At 42.0% G+C, this 17,331-nt stretch overlaps 1 protein-coding gene across 1 annotated transcript in view; it reads right to left on the bottom strand.

Annotated features, from left to right (window-relative positions):
- The window catches only part of LOC117407124 (cell adhesion molecule DSCAM), a 175,477-nt gene that overhangs the window by 21,988 nt on the left and 136,158 nt on the right, over positions 1-17,331 (bottom strand). The window contains exons 12-20 of the mRNA XM_059028101.1: positions 12,787-12,983; positions 12,215-12,311; positions 11,695-11,823; positions 11,208-11,375; positions 9,352-9,422; positions 8,646-8,886; positions 5,207-5,353; positions 1,285-1,440; positions 31-164 (exon numbers count right to left, since the gene is read on the bottom strand). Coding sequence (XP_058884084.1) covers positions 31-164; positions 1,285-1,440; positions 5,207-5,353; positions 8,646-8,886; positions 9,352-9,422; positions 11,208-11,375; positions 11,695-11,823; positions 12,215-12,311; positions 12,787-12,983 — 1,340 coding nt within the window. The remainder of the gene's footprint in view (positions 1-30; positions 165-1,284; positions 1,441-5,206; positions 5,354-8,645; positions 8,887-9,351; positions 9,423-11,207; positions 11,376-11,694; positions 11,824-12,214; positions 12,312-12,786; positions 12,984-17,331) is intronic.

The raw sequence follows: 17,331 nt of genomic DNA, 5'->3' as shown, positions 1-17,331 counted from the left end.
CCGTGATGAAGTGGCGCTGCCGCTGCTTACCGTGGGGTAGGGGTTGGAGCAGAAGACGGTGTATTTCCTGATGATGCCGTTCAGCTTGAGGGGAGGCAGCCAAGAGACGAACACTACTGAGCCAGAGGACGCGGCGGCCTTCACTCCCCCCGGGGCCCCCGGCACTAAACATAACAAGAGCGACAGGGACCAGGTCACACACACCTGCAAACTGCTGTAATCCCCAGAGCACACACACCTGCAAAACGCTCTGATCCCCAGAGACGCACACACACACCTGCAAACTGCACTGATCCCCAGGGACACACACCTGCAAACTGCTGTGATCCCCAGGGACACACACACACCTGCAAACTGCTGTGATCCCCAGGGACACACACACACCTGCAAACTGCTGTGATCCCCAGGGACACACACCTGCAAACTGCTGTGATCCCCAGGGACACACACACCTGCAAACTGCTCTGATCCCCAGAGACACACACACACACACACCTGCAAACTGCACTGATCCCCAGGGACACACACACCTGCAAACTACTGTGATGACATGCAGTGCACATTGCTGCTTTTTATGTCATTGTCTTTCATTTCTTCATATATTCTTTTCAAATGTAAATGCAATGTGCAGTACAGTGCAGTGCTCTCTTGTCATTGTGAATTAGCCAAGGATCCTTACACAGTACAGTATAGCACACTCCCTGTATGTATAACCAATTTCATTACAAGGGGTGCCAAAGGATTTCTATCCAGTTTCCTACATTGAAACTGTTACGTGTTCTCGTTTAACTCAGCTTTACCTTTTGAAAAGAGTACGCTTTGAGGGACCAGGACAGTTTCTAACAGATTCAGCTCAACATGAGATAGGGGCTGCCCAATTGTGTTGAGACTTTTCAAACTAAACCGAAGCAAATGGAAATGTTATCACACACAGTACATACAAATCCTACCCATGTCACTATGTGCTGTGCAAGCTTCAGTCTCTAAACTAGTCAGGCAGTGACTTTGTTTAGTCTGGCTATCATCAGTTTTTTTTTCTTTTCTTTAATTCCCTAACTTAGTTAATTAACTGCTGTGCCTTGACTCTTAAATGAGCAGACATCTATAAAGGAATAGAGTGACCCCTAGTGGTGGTTGATAGAACATGGGACATTTTTCACTATGGTCCTCATTTTGGAAAATACAGAGAATCCCACTTACAGTAAGACCATCTTTATTAGAGGAACTGATTCAAACCAAGGCTTTACGTTATATTAGTCCTTTTTTTGTAAGTTGTGCTCTCACCGTCCTCCTTGGTGCGAATGAAGATCTGCTCGCTGCGCACCCCGTCCCCTGCCCGTGTGAAGGCCAGCACCTGGATACTGTAGTTGGTGTACTTCTCCAGGCCGTCCAGCTCCAGGGAGGGCTGTGTGGCTGTGACGTTCCTGATCTCTCCAAGCTCTGGGGGAGGGAGAACAAAACTAAACGCATCACAACCTGTACACTTTGTGGGGTTTCTCCTGTTTCTCAGTGTTACAATGCAATGGGCAATGTTTGGGCCTGGATCATGAAGGCATCCACAGCCAACTGGAGATTCCCTGCAGATTCACAGTTAGGGAGGGGGGCCTTGCTAAAGCAATTGTTGGGTTGTTCTGGTCAGGCACGGTGCTCCTCCTCACAGCTCTGTGAGGAAGCCCAGCTCCATGCACACTCCCTCAAGCTGGGACTGGGGGACTGGCTATGGTTTCATTAGATTTAATTGTGACATGAGCGGAGAATGGAGTTCTTCAGAGGCAAATGCATGAAAGGCTTAGCTTTTGTACTTTTTGGAGGGGGCTGTACAGTTACTAGACCTCTATCTCATCATTGGAATAGGCATGGCCTGCAGTGTACACATTTGACCTTCAGCATGCCTACACACATAAACAGATTTATTACTGTATATAGGCTTAAGAACGTGTGCTGCTGTATAGAACTATCAGAAATATCGCAGCAAACCATGAAAAAGGATTAGACACGAGTCACAGAAGTTGTTTCAAATGTTTCATTATTTCTGCCTGAAACAATGTACTGTATTATAAATATGGCTAAGTTTTGTTTAAATTTTTTTTTTTTTTTAATCACATGACATCCCTTTAAACTTATTTGGAGCCGATTCTGTTGCTTTGTTAAACTCAGAAAAAGCTGTTAATTACAAAACAATGTCACTAGTTTTTACCATCATATCTTTACTGAGCCCGATTCTGTTTCGCTTTTTTTTTTTTATTTCAAACAGACGTGACAAATTACGTTAATTGCTCATCGCTGATCCTAACTGTATTTCATTCTTGCAGTCGTCGAGTTTATCGCTGTGCTTCTGTCATTTTCACAGGTTTAACAGAGCTGTCCTGACAGATTCTCTTTTCAGCATACCCAGTACGAAGTGAACACTAATAAATAGCAAGTCCATCATTTCAAACTTCCTTGATTTGTAGCAAAGAAAAAAAATAATCTTCAAACCAGTCTTTAATTAATAGTTGTATCTTTATTAGGATGCAGAGACTGCTTAATAACTACTAATTAACATTTAAAAGGGAGGTAGAGTTTGGAAAATAAAAACCGAAAACTTCATGCGCTAATTATATTTCCGTTTCCATGCCTACCCCTAGCTGGAGATGGCAACCTGCAAATTTAATCAAAGAGATGACTCTGCTGCTGGGGTTTCAATCAGATAAAAGTACCATGGCTCCCTCTGGCGGATTCTTATTGGTACTGCACATGAGCGATCACAGTCTTAAAGAGATATCCCAAGGTTTCTGCTTTTTTGCTATTCTAATTATTATTATTGGGTTTTTTTTGTTTGTTTTGTTTCACAGTTTTCTGGATAAAAAGCAGGGTTAATAGAGCTCTGTTTCAGACAGGGAAAGGTGAAATCTGGTAAAATCAGGTCCTGTTTATCATATGCTTAACAAGTAAAACAATAGAGTCTTTACGTCTTAGTATACTGTTATTTAGCATGCTTATTAAAAAGAAGCAACTATTACTTGTTTTTACAAAAGCAGTCCTGATCATTCTTTAAGACAGTTCCCTCGACATAAGATCTATAAACTCGGGGCTCCTGAGTAGTGCATCCAGTAAAGGCGCTCCGCGTGGAGTGCAGGATGCGCCCTATAGCCTGGAGATCGCTGGTTCGAGTCCAGGTTATGCCATTGCCGATCATGGCCGAGAGTTCCCAGGGGTCAGGGCACAATTGGCGGACCTCTCCCCGGGTGTGGAGGGTAATCCACGGTTCACCGCGCATCAGCGACTCCTGTGGCCGACAGGGCGCCTGCGGGTCTGCTGTAGAAGCCACTCAGATCCACATTGTCCTCCGGCACTATGGGTCTAGTGGCTTCGCTGTAGACCTGCGAAAAAAGACGGCTTGGCAGGACACATGTCGGAGGAGGAAGAGTGTGTCTGTCGCCGTTTCCCGATTCGGCGCGGGAGTGGCAGCAGTGAGCCGGGATAAAATTAATTCCAAAATTCCAAATTGGGGAGAAAACTGGGGCAAAAAAATAATTGGCGACAACTATATTTATAAAAAAAAAAATCAGGTTTTGTAATATGAGATTCATTAGACAACCTTGTGTCTCATCAGTCTATATTACGCTTGTTCCAAGTTCTGATATATAAAAGAAATAAATTTTAAAAAAGCACAGACAGCAAATTATTACAATTCCACGGTACCTCCTGGTATTATGTGTGCTTGATTTGCCTGTCATTCTATTACAGTATATGCCTGATTCAAGCAGAACAGGGTTTAAATCCAATACGACTTGACAGGTCTGGGGTTAAAGGTAGCGGCGTTGTCAGAAACAATCATTCTGACGTTTCCTATGCATGTCGTGGCTGAGCAGAATTAACAGTTTGTGCTCTGGAGGATTGAGAGGCTTCAGTGGCAAAGGGCTGAGCGAGAACTAAGGCAGAGTGTGGGAAGAGGGAGGAGTAACCGAACAGCAAGATAATAGAGGATTAACTGCAGTGTCAAGTGGTCTTCATTATAAATAAATAACTGTTCAGACAAACACAGACTTATTGTAATGAGGGTTCGATTATCCGTCAGAACTGATGATGACGATGATGATGAAAAGCCAGTGTTGTCTAATCACAGACAATGCTGGAATAATGTTAAATGCATTGGTGACGTATATTCCCAGGAGGAAAATCAGTCAGATATTTTAATAAAAAGTGAGGGAGAGGGATGGACAGAATTCACCAATTCATCATCATCATCATCATCATCATCATCATCATCATCATCATCATCATCATCATCATCATCAAATTAGGGCATTACAAAAGTAAGAATGTGAAGGGCCATCACAAAGAGATTCACAATCTTAACATAAATAGAAATGCATTATTATTATTATTATTATTATTATTATTATTATTATTATTATTATTATTATGATGAATCATGTACACCCGACTGTATATAAAGTAATAAGGCTATAATTCCTTTCAGGGTTTATGTGAGATCAAAGTCACACACCTGCCAGACCAATGTCACCATCCCTGAGATTTTATGTGCAGTAGGGTGAACTTTATTTGTTCTAATTAGTTTTAAACGATATGATGAATTTCTCTAGTTATCTGGTTTCTCTCAAAGGGGTTTCAATGCTGCAGCATTTTCTTGAATTTTAATTTGTTTTTCTTCCTCCTCGGAAATCAAAATACTTCAACTGGACGTCAGTTGAATTCCGTAAATAAAACACAAAAGCAAAATCAATCAATCAATCAATCAATCAATCAATCAATCAATCAATCAATCAATCAATCAATCAATCAATCCCCAGGTATATGTTTACCAGCACTGGGTGATCTCTGCTGACTCCTAGCCAGGAAAGGGTTAAGCAGTTCAGAGAAGTAAGTACAGTACATGTCCTGAAGAGCGCTGCTAGACCACAGGAGAATGTGAGAGGATATATTTATCGATGGGGTTGAACAGCATTGTTCTAGAGGATTACCAGAACAAACTATTCACCAACAATCTTTATAGTAGGGTACTTGTATTCACTTGCAATTAATTGCACTGCAACTGCCCTTTTTAGATTGATAACATTGTTTATATGACCTGTTTAGATGTCCTCATCTTGAAACATACATATGCATTATATAAAAGCATAGAATAAAGAACATGGTACAGTCATACTGCACACACCAGTGACCGGCTGACCCAGGTGGCTGTGAATGAAGCTCACTGTACCTCCATCGGGCAGGTTTGCCCAGTAAATGACCCGGAATCCCTGCAGAATGCCGTTGAGAGCCTCTTTGGGTGGCATGGACCAGGACAGAGAGATGATTTCAGGGGAGGAGGCCGAGGCCTGCATGTTCTCTGGGGAGCGACTCGGCACTGAAAAAAACAGGAATTGAGATATAGATACAGATATACTGTATAGATACAGATATACTGTATAGATATATATACTGTACTGTATCTATCTATCTATATAGTAGTGTTTACACCCCTGTAGTTTTGATTTGTTGTGCATATGAAATCAAACCATTTTTGTCTAATTGAATTGCTGACTTTAATAGGCACACATGCGGCTCATTTCAAATAGTAAGAGAAAAGGAACACATGGCCACACATGGTAAAATGCAGGAGACTTTTTAGAAGTTGTTTAAGATGCCTAATTAAAGCACAGAGTGGTCTAACATTTTCACACACGAGTGCCTATGTCACGGATTACTGACCGACGTGTTATTCTCACACCCACAGGTAAGATACACATGCTATTTCTGCTGTACAAAGGGCAAGCGATTAGAATGTTGTGTATTACAAGGCTCATTCTATTCCCTTCCCATTCTACACACTGTATTATAACCAGTCTTTCACAGATCTGATTTCTGGTGCTGTTTTACAACTGGACACAAGGGGGCACTGGTGACACAGTTTCTGTTACGGCAGAGTCTCTTCTTTTGCATACAGATTGTTGTAGTTAATTTGTTTTCTATAGTAAGTTTGTGGAAGGTGCTGAATAGTGCTGAACTAATCCAGAACTCAGTATTTGACAGAACAATATTATCTGATCTGCACATGAGTACAAATACCAGAAGCCAAGTGTCACAGATCAGATATTTATACAGACGTACAGATGGGGGGTGCAGTTCAGACCCTGGTGCACAGTTTATTTATTGTGCTGTGTTTGTATCCTGCCTCGGGATAAGTGTTCTTTTTATATTGAAACTATCGTATTGAAACTATCTCTGGTTAATTTTATGTTGGGGAACTGGTGGCGACAAAAGAGCCAACGATGCCAAATTATCTAATCTGAGGCAGCAGCAGAGGAACAAAGTCATTACAATCCAGCACGCTCTGTGTTTTGAATCGCCACTTTTGTGCCATTTGATAAATATCGATTTTAAAGAGATTTTTAATAGAATATTTTGTGGTTAAATGTCAAGGGAAAAATGTTATTTTGCTCTTCACCACATAAGAAATACACATATGCACCTTATAAGAAAAACCATGTAAGAAATACATACAACACCTGGTGCATTGTGGGACTCTCGTAGTGGCACTATACTCCAGCCTCTAGGAAGCCATATTCCAAAATAACCAAAAATGATGACAATAATAAAATAAATAAATAAATAAATAAACACCGAAATAGAAACATAATTACATAAACCACAAAGACAGTACTGATGGATTATTACTGGATTATTGGAAAATAATTATAAGGATTATTGTAAGGCTTATTACTATAGCTTATAGATAATGATAGTTAGCATACAGTTCATACAATTTCTTGCATTACATTCCTGGTTGCATTTAACGCTTTCTTTGTTCCCTACGATCTTGTTTTGTGTGTTTGCAGCAGATGACCTTTTCCTGCTTATTTGAAGTAAATGTCTTTCTCTTGTGTGCTGAATTCACAGGCTGCTCAGCGAGAGCCACTTCGTCTCTCTGGAAAAAATATTATTAGGACACCACCTTGACGTCAGGCATCCACAAATGACTGCACTATTGATTTCTCTGCTAGACAGTGTCTCGTGGAAAACAGAATTGGAAGCCGGATTGTTTGCATTCTGGGCATGTTCTCTCTCTGCACTACTCCACTGTGGATGGCACGCATATACAGGCTTATTTAGATTTTCTAAAGTTTTAACAGCATAACTATGAGTGTCTGCAGAAGAGAAATCAGGTTTCTGAATTGGTGTCAGCGGCTTTGAGGCACATGCAGTATTTATTGAGTATCTGCGTGTTTTAATAAAATCTACACCTTTTTCAGCTATTCTGAGGAAGGCTCATTTAAATGTCTTACATTGAGGTAATACTCTGGAATTCCAGCAGGGGGCTCCCTGGTACAACTATTAGACTGCAGACACTACGAGTTTACAGAGGTGGAAATAATTAGGGCACAACTGATTGGCTCTCCAGACGCTACTGTGGTGTTCGCCATTTGATGATTTTAACTGCTATGACTTAAAAATCTGGTACACAATGCCTGAAACTTTTAGAAACTGTTGCTATAAAATACAGAAAGTCACAGTTGAAACCAAAACAAACAAACCGTTGTGTCCGGCAGCCATTTTGTGTGTATACGGAGAACGAGTCAAAACCACAGAAAATATGAAATGGGACAGAACTGGGATCCTTGTGTAACAGAGTGGAGGCTGGATGCGAACCGGCTCCCCCACGCACCGCAAGTGAGCGTTTAACCTCATCTCTTCTCACTGACAGAATCTGTAACGGCAGTGTATCACACAACACTGCCCGTGACACCTGCACAGCAGGGACTGTGTGTACTTTTAAACAACACCGCGGCTTGTGCTGTTTGTTCAACCATCACTGAACATGGAATCAAATGTGTCCTTGGAGGGGCAACTTGGGAGTGAAATAATCTTCGTACAAATACAAAAAATGTTAAACTTAGAACACACATAAATTACGTCACTGGGAGCTGATTAATTTAACCTGGGAATCAATCCAAACAGTGTGGAATAGAAATGTGTGAAACAACCAAGTTAGAAGTGGATGTGGTATCTGTAAACCTGTTAAATGGGATTTTCAATCAGAACCCCGTCGTGGGGGAAAATAGCGCCCTAAGAGGGGACGAGCCTTGATGGGCATAACAGCCTCGCCTCGTTCCCAAACTGGAGTGGTCTTCCATTCACCGCGGGTCACCAACAGGGGTGTATTGATGAATCGCGATGCTTTCTTTACGTGACATATCGTATTGTAAATGAAGTTACAATATTGTAAACGCATCGTTTGTGTCGTGATACAAGACCAAAAGCACAGCAGAGCTCACTGTAGATCGCCAAGTGGTTCTTGAATGAAGATTAAGTGTGTTTTATAGCTGGTATGGATACATACTCTCCCTGTCTCATTGAATGTTTGCCTTTTAACAAAATAGTCCCTCATTAAATGATTATTTGATCTGATTATGCATCATGCAAGCAACCAATCTGGTCCATCACATGCATCGTGATAGATCTCGTATCGCGACCTGCCCATCGTGATACACATCGTGTTGTGTTGTACTATTGTATCGTTACACTCCTAGTCACCATCCTAACCCTGGCAGCTCCCTGCACCTGAGCTCCACGCGTTGGGTGTTTCCGAACCCCGCGCCTCTGTGCACTGCTGTTTTCCCGTCGTTAAGGGAGAGGGAATGTGAAGGGGGCTGACTCACCGTCCTCCAGTGTGGTGGTGATGATCTCCTGTGAGGAGGGCCCGGTCCCGGCTCGGTTGCAGGCCTGCACCACCACGCCGTACTGCGTGAACTTCTTCAGGTTGTCCAGGGTGTGGAGCTCGCTGTCCCCGGTCGTCTCCAGGTTGATGATGTTGAACTGGTAGTTGCCTCCGGTGCTGTACTCGCGGTAGCCGATCTGGTAGCCGCGGATCATCCCGTTCTGGAGGTGCTTCTTAGGGGCCTGAGGGAGGGACACGGCCATGGGGGGGATAATCAATCGACCTGATTGCCAGCTGATCTACCGAACATACCAGCGTCTTTTAAAATAGTAATGCAAGTTATGAAAATCAAACATCCAAACAGCAGGGACGGAAATAAGACTCCCGTTGCATAGCAGTTTGAGCCATTCCTGGTTTTATTAGACACACCTGAGCTTGTTCCCTGGCTACTGTGGCTAATCAAGCTTGTATTAAAACCTGGAATGGGTGACAATGCTATGCAGCAGGAGTGTTATTTCCATCACGACTTGTGTCACCCACCACAATGAGAAACATCTTTAATGAAGGTATGAAAATCATCTACAGTACCCTCTGCACAAAAAGATCTGATCTGACCCCTGATCTGGTAACAATCCTCTTGCACACACACACACACAATATGAGCAGTGACCCAGCCAGTCGAGTCAGGTCTTGGTAGTTAACAGTACCTTCCAGGTCACTTTAATACTTTGCGAGGTCACAGGCTCTAGCTGGACATCCTGAGGGGGGCCATCGGGGGCTGGAAAAAAGAAACAGCAATGTTTGAATATGAAACCCTCTGAGCAGGGTCTGGGAAGCACACGCGCATACTGACCAACCAGCAGAACAGCACCATCTGGTGGATTCAAGGAGGACATACTGGACAGTGAAGGAGAGCTTTCTTTCTTTTCTTTTCTCTGACTGCATGCTCACCTGACTGCCCATCACAATTATCAGACTGCATGTACTCAGATATTACAATGCACGGTTCCAGTGGTATTGTGTAGGGCCCCAGGGTGATGTGTCTTACAGTAGTACATTTCAAACAATCGCACAGTTTTTCCCACTTTCCTATTGCAAGAGCAGGCGTGTGCTGTACTGTGGGTCCCAGCACTTTCAGATTGATAGGCTACTTAAAGTGTCTGCATCTCTGGCAAATCTGTAAAAAAAAGACCGACCATTTCAAATGGTGATGGTGAATGACTGTTTTGCCAGGCAGTTGTGTGGGTCACAGACTAACGTAAATTAGTCCTGTCTATGGACTCTTCAATAGATTGGTCTCAAGTAGTTGACCTTGGACTGAAACTGCCCTTTGGGACAGAATTTCAATTCAGAGACACTTCTGTTAAACGGAAAACACCCCTGAACACACACCAATATACTATTGCCTAAATTGATTATCAGGGAACACCAATGCTAATCAGGGCAGTGTACACATTAGACAGGCAGGCCAACAGACAGGACTGGACCATATAGATAGATGGGTGTCTCTACATGCAGTCCCTACCTAGATATATACAGAGGCAAGGAATACACGCAATTCAAGTGCTCACAGACAGACACGCACAAACAATATACTCTCAAATATACTACAGAGTCGAAACAAGACACACAGCAGGAAAACAGACAAAAAAAGACAGATAGATGGATAGATAGAAATGAAAACAATATGATACACTTACACATTGATTAGGATTGTAGTGTAACTTTAGACAGACCAATAAGTAGACAGACACACAGAACAGTAAACAGTCATGATTCATGTGTGGATGAATCAAGACACAGAAAGGAGTTTTGTGGAGGGGGTCCTGCTGTCTGATTGGATTGCTCTTTAGACAGGTCAATCAGCCTGAATGTGGGACACAGTTTATTGAATACGGACAGACATTTACAATGCCAGTGACGAATTGAAAGGCATGGCTTTTACTACAGGGTCAGCTAGTGTTCAATTATTTATCCAGGCCAAGGGAGAAAATAACCCACTTTCCTCTTCTTTGCACCTAAAGTGATACCAGTCACATATACCACTTAGCACTTATGAGCATCACCACTATATACTGTACCCTATCTATATAACCTGCTCAAAATAAACTGTGCTTTTAACAAGACCACTACAGAAGTCTTGCTATAAGAAAAAACTTATGTTTTTCTTTTTTTTTTTTACTGGGTGGGAGACCAGGGTGTGTCTGTCCTGCTGTCATATTAAAGGACACTTTACAGTAAAGTAACAGGAAACAATAAAACATGAGCACCTAGTATACTAGTTTATCTGATTGTTTTTCTGAAAAACAATCATGCTGTTACACAGTTCCGGTGCTGTAAATGCCATGTATTCCAATTCCTGCGGAGTGACCTGATCCCTCCCCACAGGTAAGCACAGGTGCTGTAGTGTAGCCAGCCATCTTACATGGCTGTAACAGAGTTCTACTCACCTCTCAGTGAAATGGAGACACTGGAGACACTTTAAACAGAAAATGTGAGGGACAATGCTCTCTCCGTTACCCTTGCCAGTGCAGTGCGGTGTAAGAGCTAGCGAGACACGTACCTGCTTCGTCAGTGGTGATGGTGAGCTCATTGCTGGCTTCGCTCTTGCCGATGCGGTTTTTGGCGTACATGCGGATGTTGTAGGTGGAGGAAGGGTGGAGGTCGATGATGGTGGCCTGATTCAGCTGAGGGGAAACATCTTTGGTTCTCTGGACTGAATCCCAGGTGTCTGGGGGGGGGAGGGAGGGAGAGAGAGAGAGAGAGAGAGAGAGAGAGAGAGAGAGATCATGAAAGTACTGAGTCACTTATCCTGAGAGGATAACTGAAGCTGCCGTGAAAACGTTTTTTCCCCCCAAGCCTGATCTGCTCATTCTATGAGTCAGTCTGTGTGTCGCTAGTGATCTTGTGGGTTGCTGTAAGCGCTAATGTTAAAGCCAGATAAACTACATTCTAGTAATTTCAGGACACTCTTGTAAATAAGACCTTCAATGGAATTTTTTTTCCCCTCGTAAAATACATACACAAACAGGGCAGGCGGGCGGGTTTACCTGATTTGTTCTTGCACTCAATGTCATAGCCGGTGATGGGGCTGTTTCCATCAAACCCCATGGTCCAGCGCAGGGCGATGCTGCGGTCTCGAACCTCTCGGATTTCAACCACCGGGGGGTCGGGAGGCTCTGAGGGGGGACAATGAAGAAACGGTGTCAGGAACATGGAAACGAAGTGGCTAACGCGGGTAAAGGTTCAAATACAGAATATTAGTTTCATAGGGGAATGATAGTGGGAACACAGGCTATTAGACTGTCTATATCTAAGACTGCAACCAGGAAATCAAGTTTGGTAGGAGTTGCATGGGGGTGCAAGGAGGATTGAGAATGCAGGAAGTGAGCAATCTATATCAACCAAGAGAGTGAGTGGGAAGACACACAGGATACGGGCGTGGACACTGCTTGGGGATGGGGTCTTGAGAGCATCTAAATACATTATAAAGCTTGGATAAGTCCTTACTTTGACATAGGATATGTTAGCGTATCTACACAGTGAGTTTACACTGACTAGGGAACATACCTTGCACTGTCAGCTGAATGATGCCTCTGTCTTCCCCGTAGGAATTGATGGCATGGCAGGAAAAAAATCCAGAGTCTTCTCTGACTGTGGGCAAAATCTGAGGCACAAAAGAAACATGGATAATTTCATTTACCAGACTTGAAAATACGAATTATAAACACAGATACAGCTATGGCCAAATGTTTTGCATCAACTAGAAATTTAGGATTGAGACAAAACAAACAAAAACAAAAACAAAAACTATATGAACATTATTTAACATCATGTAATCAAAGAAACAAAACGATATCGCAAAAGTCTACTGGAAACCATCAATGTAGTACAGTATTTCATGTTAGATTTCAAAATGTCAAATTTTTAAATTCTTGTCAGTTTTTCATTATATGGAAAACTACAAAGTGGTATGCAATTCAATATGTTAATGTAACATTATTCAGCAGGTTTCATTCGACTATTAGTTAATTCTATAGGGAGATGCAAAACTTTTGGTCATAGCTGTACTGGAAATCTACCCGAGAGTGGTGATTTTCACAGTGGCGCCCGAGAATGGAGTCACCCGTCCCATACTGCACCTGGAGAGTGGAGATGACCTCATCCCCCACTTCCTTGGTGGAAACAATGTAGCGTGACATCTCGGGGTTAATGATGCGGTCTTCCTTCTCCCAGCGCACTATAATGGGCTTCTCCCCGTGTGCTGTGCAGCTCATCTCCTTCTTCTGTCCCTGTGTCGCCAGCGTGGTGTTGGGGTAGGAGGTGATCATGGCAGGGACTGAAACGAGACGACAGGAAATCAACCTGTGTCCTTCCAGCACAAGAGCTGCACTCCGGAACAGCTTCCATTCATAACCATCGTCTTTATAGAGCTGTGAAAGGAAGGGTTTATAGAGAGCACAGTTCATTCTCATCAGCTTTCCTGTTTAACACCCCTCCACGTGTCGGTAGTTTGTGCTGCGATTATTATTCTTCATGTTTAAAGCGTTAGAGTATCTGGAGATTTCATACTGTATGCTTAACAACATCCATAACCGTTAAACACTCAATAGTGCAGAATTAGCTTTTCGCTTTTCGCTTAACACACAGCAGTGATGTCATTCATAATGGTTGGTTTTGTGTGTTTTCGCGGGATATTAAAGAGCAGGTACTGCATTCTTCTTCTTTTTGTTTAGCATGAAATATTGAAAACAGCTGAACAAAAGTAGTTTTGGACACATAATGAATAGATCTTTCACTGAACATTTTTTTCAATAGTTTTCCATTGCTTTATACGGGGAAGAGAATAGCATCCTCCTATGAGCCCATCCTGGATCTTCCATCTGTCCCCATATAAAAACTACAAGAGAGTTTGTTTATCTGTACCAGATCAGTTCACCATGCATGAATGGGTTAGATTCACTATGCATAACTTTGTTTCAATTTGCTCTTCAAACATGCAAAATAATGAATGTCAGGTCACAGGTCAAAGACAGTAGTGAATTTAGTGGCATCAGCTTTTATTCTGTGTTTGACCCCTTATCAAATGTAGTCGCTATTGCTGCTGACATGCCTCTATAAATACAAGTATTCCTCAATAACTATCTACTATACCTGGCTGCCACATGGTGAGACCCTGGCACACATAGCATACAGCCTGTTACAAACCAACAGCTGAAAACACCTCATCACACTGCATGCTGAATGTGCCCTCTCTCTCACTCGCCCTCACTCTGCAGATGTTTTACTGTTGCATAATGAAAACGCTTTGATAATCTGTGTTAATCAAACACAGCCCCTTCTCCCCCATCACTACCCCGCCCCGTTCCCGCAGCCGCGGTGGGGCTGTTTGATGGAACGCTCTGAGAAGACTGGCAGTGTCTTGGGCGCCTGGCTGCTCGGCCGGCCTCTGATATGATTCAATGTGTCAGGCAAAGGACTGCCAAAGTTTATGGTTCATATCTTATTCACTGTGAAGCAGATCCGAGCTGTGTTACTGAAAAGGAGGGTGATTTATTTTGCATGACAAGGGGGGACGGTAATCACATTGACTGGAGTCCGGGTGGCTCAGAAGGCTGACGGAGACATCCTTGACCAGGGTCTCACACTGTGTGATTACTGATGTATTTAAGTCATTCATTTCAAAAGGTCATAGCGTTGGACATCATTGGAATAGCAGTGGATCAACTAGACGGATATGAAGTGAAGTCACAGAAGGAGGGGGAGCACCGCTTTATCACTTTATCTCCCTGTTTCATGGTGCTTTTCAGTCAATCTTCCAGATGTAGCAGGCGGAGGCTGGTCGCGAACCAGCAACCCAGCACACCGCAAGCAAGCATGTTAACCACTATGCAAAAGAGCAAACACAACCCTGCCTTTTACACAGACACACACAACACTTGGAGGACATGGCTCCAAACTGTAGCAGAAGTGTCAGATATAAGCACAGACATACTGTGGGGCGAGTAATGATTTGCTTGTATACACTATATATATATATATATATATATATATATATATATATATATATATATATATATATTATATATATATATATATATTATATATATATATATTATATATATATATATATATATATATATATATATATATATATATATATATATATATACACACACACACACACACACACACACATATATATAAAAAGATAAAAGCAGCTTTTTCTATTTGTGTATTAAATAGAGCAAGGATCACTTAAATGCCAGGATAAAGAAACCCTGTTTATCTTTAGATATTTCTTAGGGAGTTGTCTAAAGTCACCTCAAAATGCACCTGACCACAGATAAAGAGTTTAAAATAATTCTGCTTCCATATTTACTTAGTAGGTGTGCATCACATGGAGTTGTCACATTTTTCAAAACAGCAGACACTTTAAAGGTGATTGCAGGTTAAGGGAGGTGTCACCTGCAGTAAGTGACATCACTAAATGCGGGACAAAGCCCCATTTATGTCATTTTTTAAAAAGGGTTAAACCTCCCTTTTTAAATAAGTGACAAGTAATCGGTGGGTTGCTTGTGTGTTAAATTGGATGCTACCAGTGCACACACATGCTACTTTGTGGTAGAACGTAGAGCTGCAAGCCCCAGAGAACAACATGTGCACAAGTCCCTCCCCGAGGGACGGGAAGCAGGCTGCAATTTAAGTATTGACAGGTTTAAATGAAGCAGAAGTGCACTGAAGAGCTCCAGCTATACACATGGAACTAGAGGGAGGGAGGGAGAGAGAGAGAGAGAGAGAGAGAGAGGGAGATAGCAGTGCATGCTGGGACACTAATGGTTTTCATTCCCTGCCCGTTCATGCGAATAAGTATACTTTTAAGCAAAGCATCTTGAGTCTATAAGCACAGAGTTCTTAGCTAAAAAGGCATGAAATACGATCTCCTGATGAATGACAAGTGGAGTCATGGTGGAATTAAACTGCTGTTCTGCCCACTCATTTAGCCTGGCAAGACAAACTCAAATGGATCCTACAGTAGCAATCAATCAATCAATCTTTGTTATTTATATAGTGCCTTTCACACAGATAAAAACATTGATAAATATGAAAAGAAGTAGCAATAAGCAATACAGGAGAACACTAAAACAATAGAACAGTGAGAAAGAGAGAAATCATTTTAAGATGTAAAAGCTAGACCAGTGGTACTCTGGCCTTCGAGATCCAATCCAGTCCAGGTTTTCACTCTAAGCAGGTTCTAATGTAGTTAATTGAAGCTGCTAAGAGGCAATTAACTAATTTAGGACCTGGTTGGAATAAAGACCAGGACTGGAATAGATCTCGAGGGCCAGAGTTGAGTACCACTGAGCTAGACTGTTGGTGCTTGCCTTCCAGATCTAAGCAGTTCATTCCATAGTTTCGGGGATTTATAGCTGAATGCTCTACTGCCTGTTTATAGCACATTTAGGGATAGGACTTTGTTTTCTATCAGGACCCTCTTACTGCACCTATTCTTTTTCATAGTCAGGCTAAACATCGCAAATGCTCTACCTTGGGGAGGGACAGTACTACTGCAAAGTTGTTTACCAAATCGAGTTCAGTGCAAAAGCCTAAATCAGTAGAACATGCACGTTCATCTCTGCCTTACAAAAACAGCAACCAGCAAGCTATTTCATGGGGGAATAAATCAGGGTCACTGTTACCTGGTAGCATTAAAATCAGCATGAATTAAAGCCCCCACCATCCCTTCCCACTGCATTGAAACAGACACGGGCTATGGCCATGTTTTAATGTACCTCAATGTTGCAGCATCCTGCCATCACACTACATTACCCAATGTGCACGCTGACAAGTGGAGGTAACTTCCAAGAAAGCGTAGCAACCCCAAGGCCTTTTTCATACCGCAGTTTGGGTTTGTGTGTGACCTTGGTTAAAGCTCAGAAAATGAACCCTTTTATTTATTTATTCATTTTTGAAGCCTATTCCCTCAGCATCTGACTGTGCTTAAACCCTTCTATAGATTTCCTCTGCAAGCAAACCTTTATAACAGAAGCTATGATGATGAATAACCATGGAGGTAACATGCACATGAGGACCAAAGCCCATTTAATACAAAACACACGAACGACTCAGGAAGTTCACCTCAGAGTTCCTACATGCACATTAGTTCTACAGCATTAGCAGTTTGGTTTTTCGTTTTTACAAAAGGTGCAAATCAAGCACAAAGGGGATTTTTTTTGTGAACATAGCTCGCTATGTCTTATATGAATTCTAAATAACATGATCAGGAATTCATTGTAAAATGAATTAAATTAACAAATACAGCTCTGGACAAAAGTTTAGCTTCACCTAGAATTTGAGGACTGAGACAGAATTAAAAAAAAAAAATGATATGAACATAACTTAGATTTAACATCATGTAGTCAAAGAAGCGAATTATACCAAAAAAAGTCTACTGGAAGCCATAATAGTAGCACAGTATTTCATGTTAGATTTCGAAATGTCACATTTTAAAATTTTTGTCAGTTTTTCATTATATGGAAAACTACAAAGCGGTATGTGATTCAATACGTTAACGTAACATTATTCAGCAAGTTTCATTCGGCTTTATGAAGCACAATTCTATAGGGTGATGCAAAACATTTGGCCGTAGCTGAAGTTGCAGCAGTAGAAGTATGTTTGTAGTAGTA

The sequence above is a fragment of the Acipenser ruthenus genome, chromosome 8 (assembly GCF_902713425.1).
Source record: "Acipenser ruthenus chromosome 8, fAciRut3.2 maternal haplotype, whole genome shotgun sequence".
Lineage (NCBI taxonomy): Eukaryota > Metazoa > Chordata > Actinopteri > Acipenseriformes > Acipenseridae > Acipenser > Acipenser ruthenus.
This window is presented reverse-complemented; position numbering and strand designations above follow the sequence as displayed.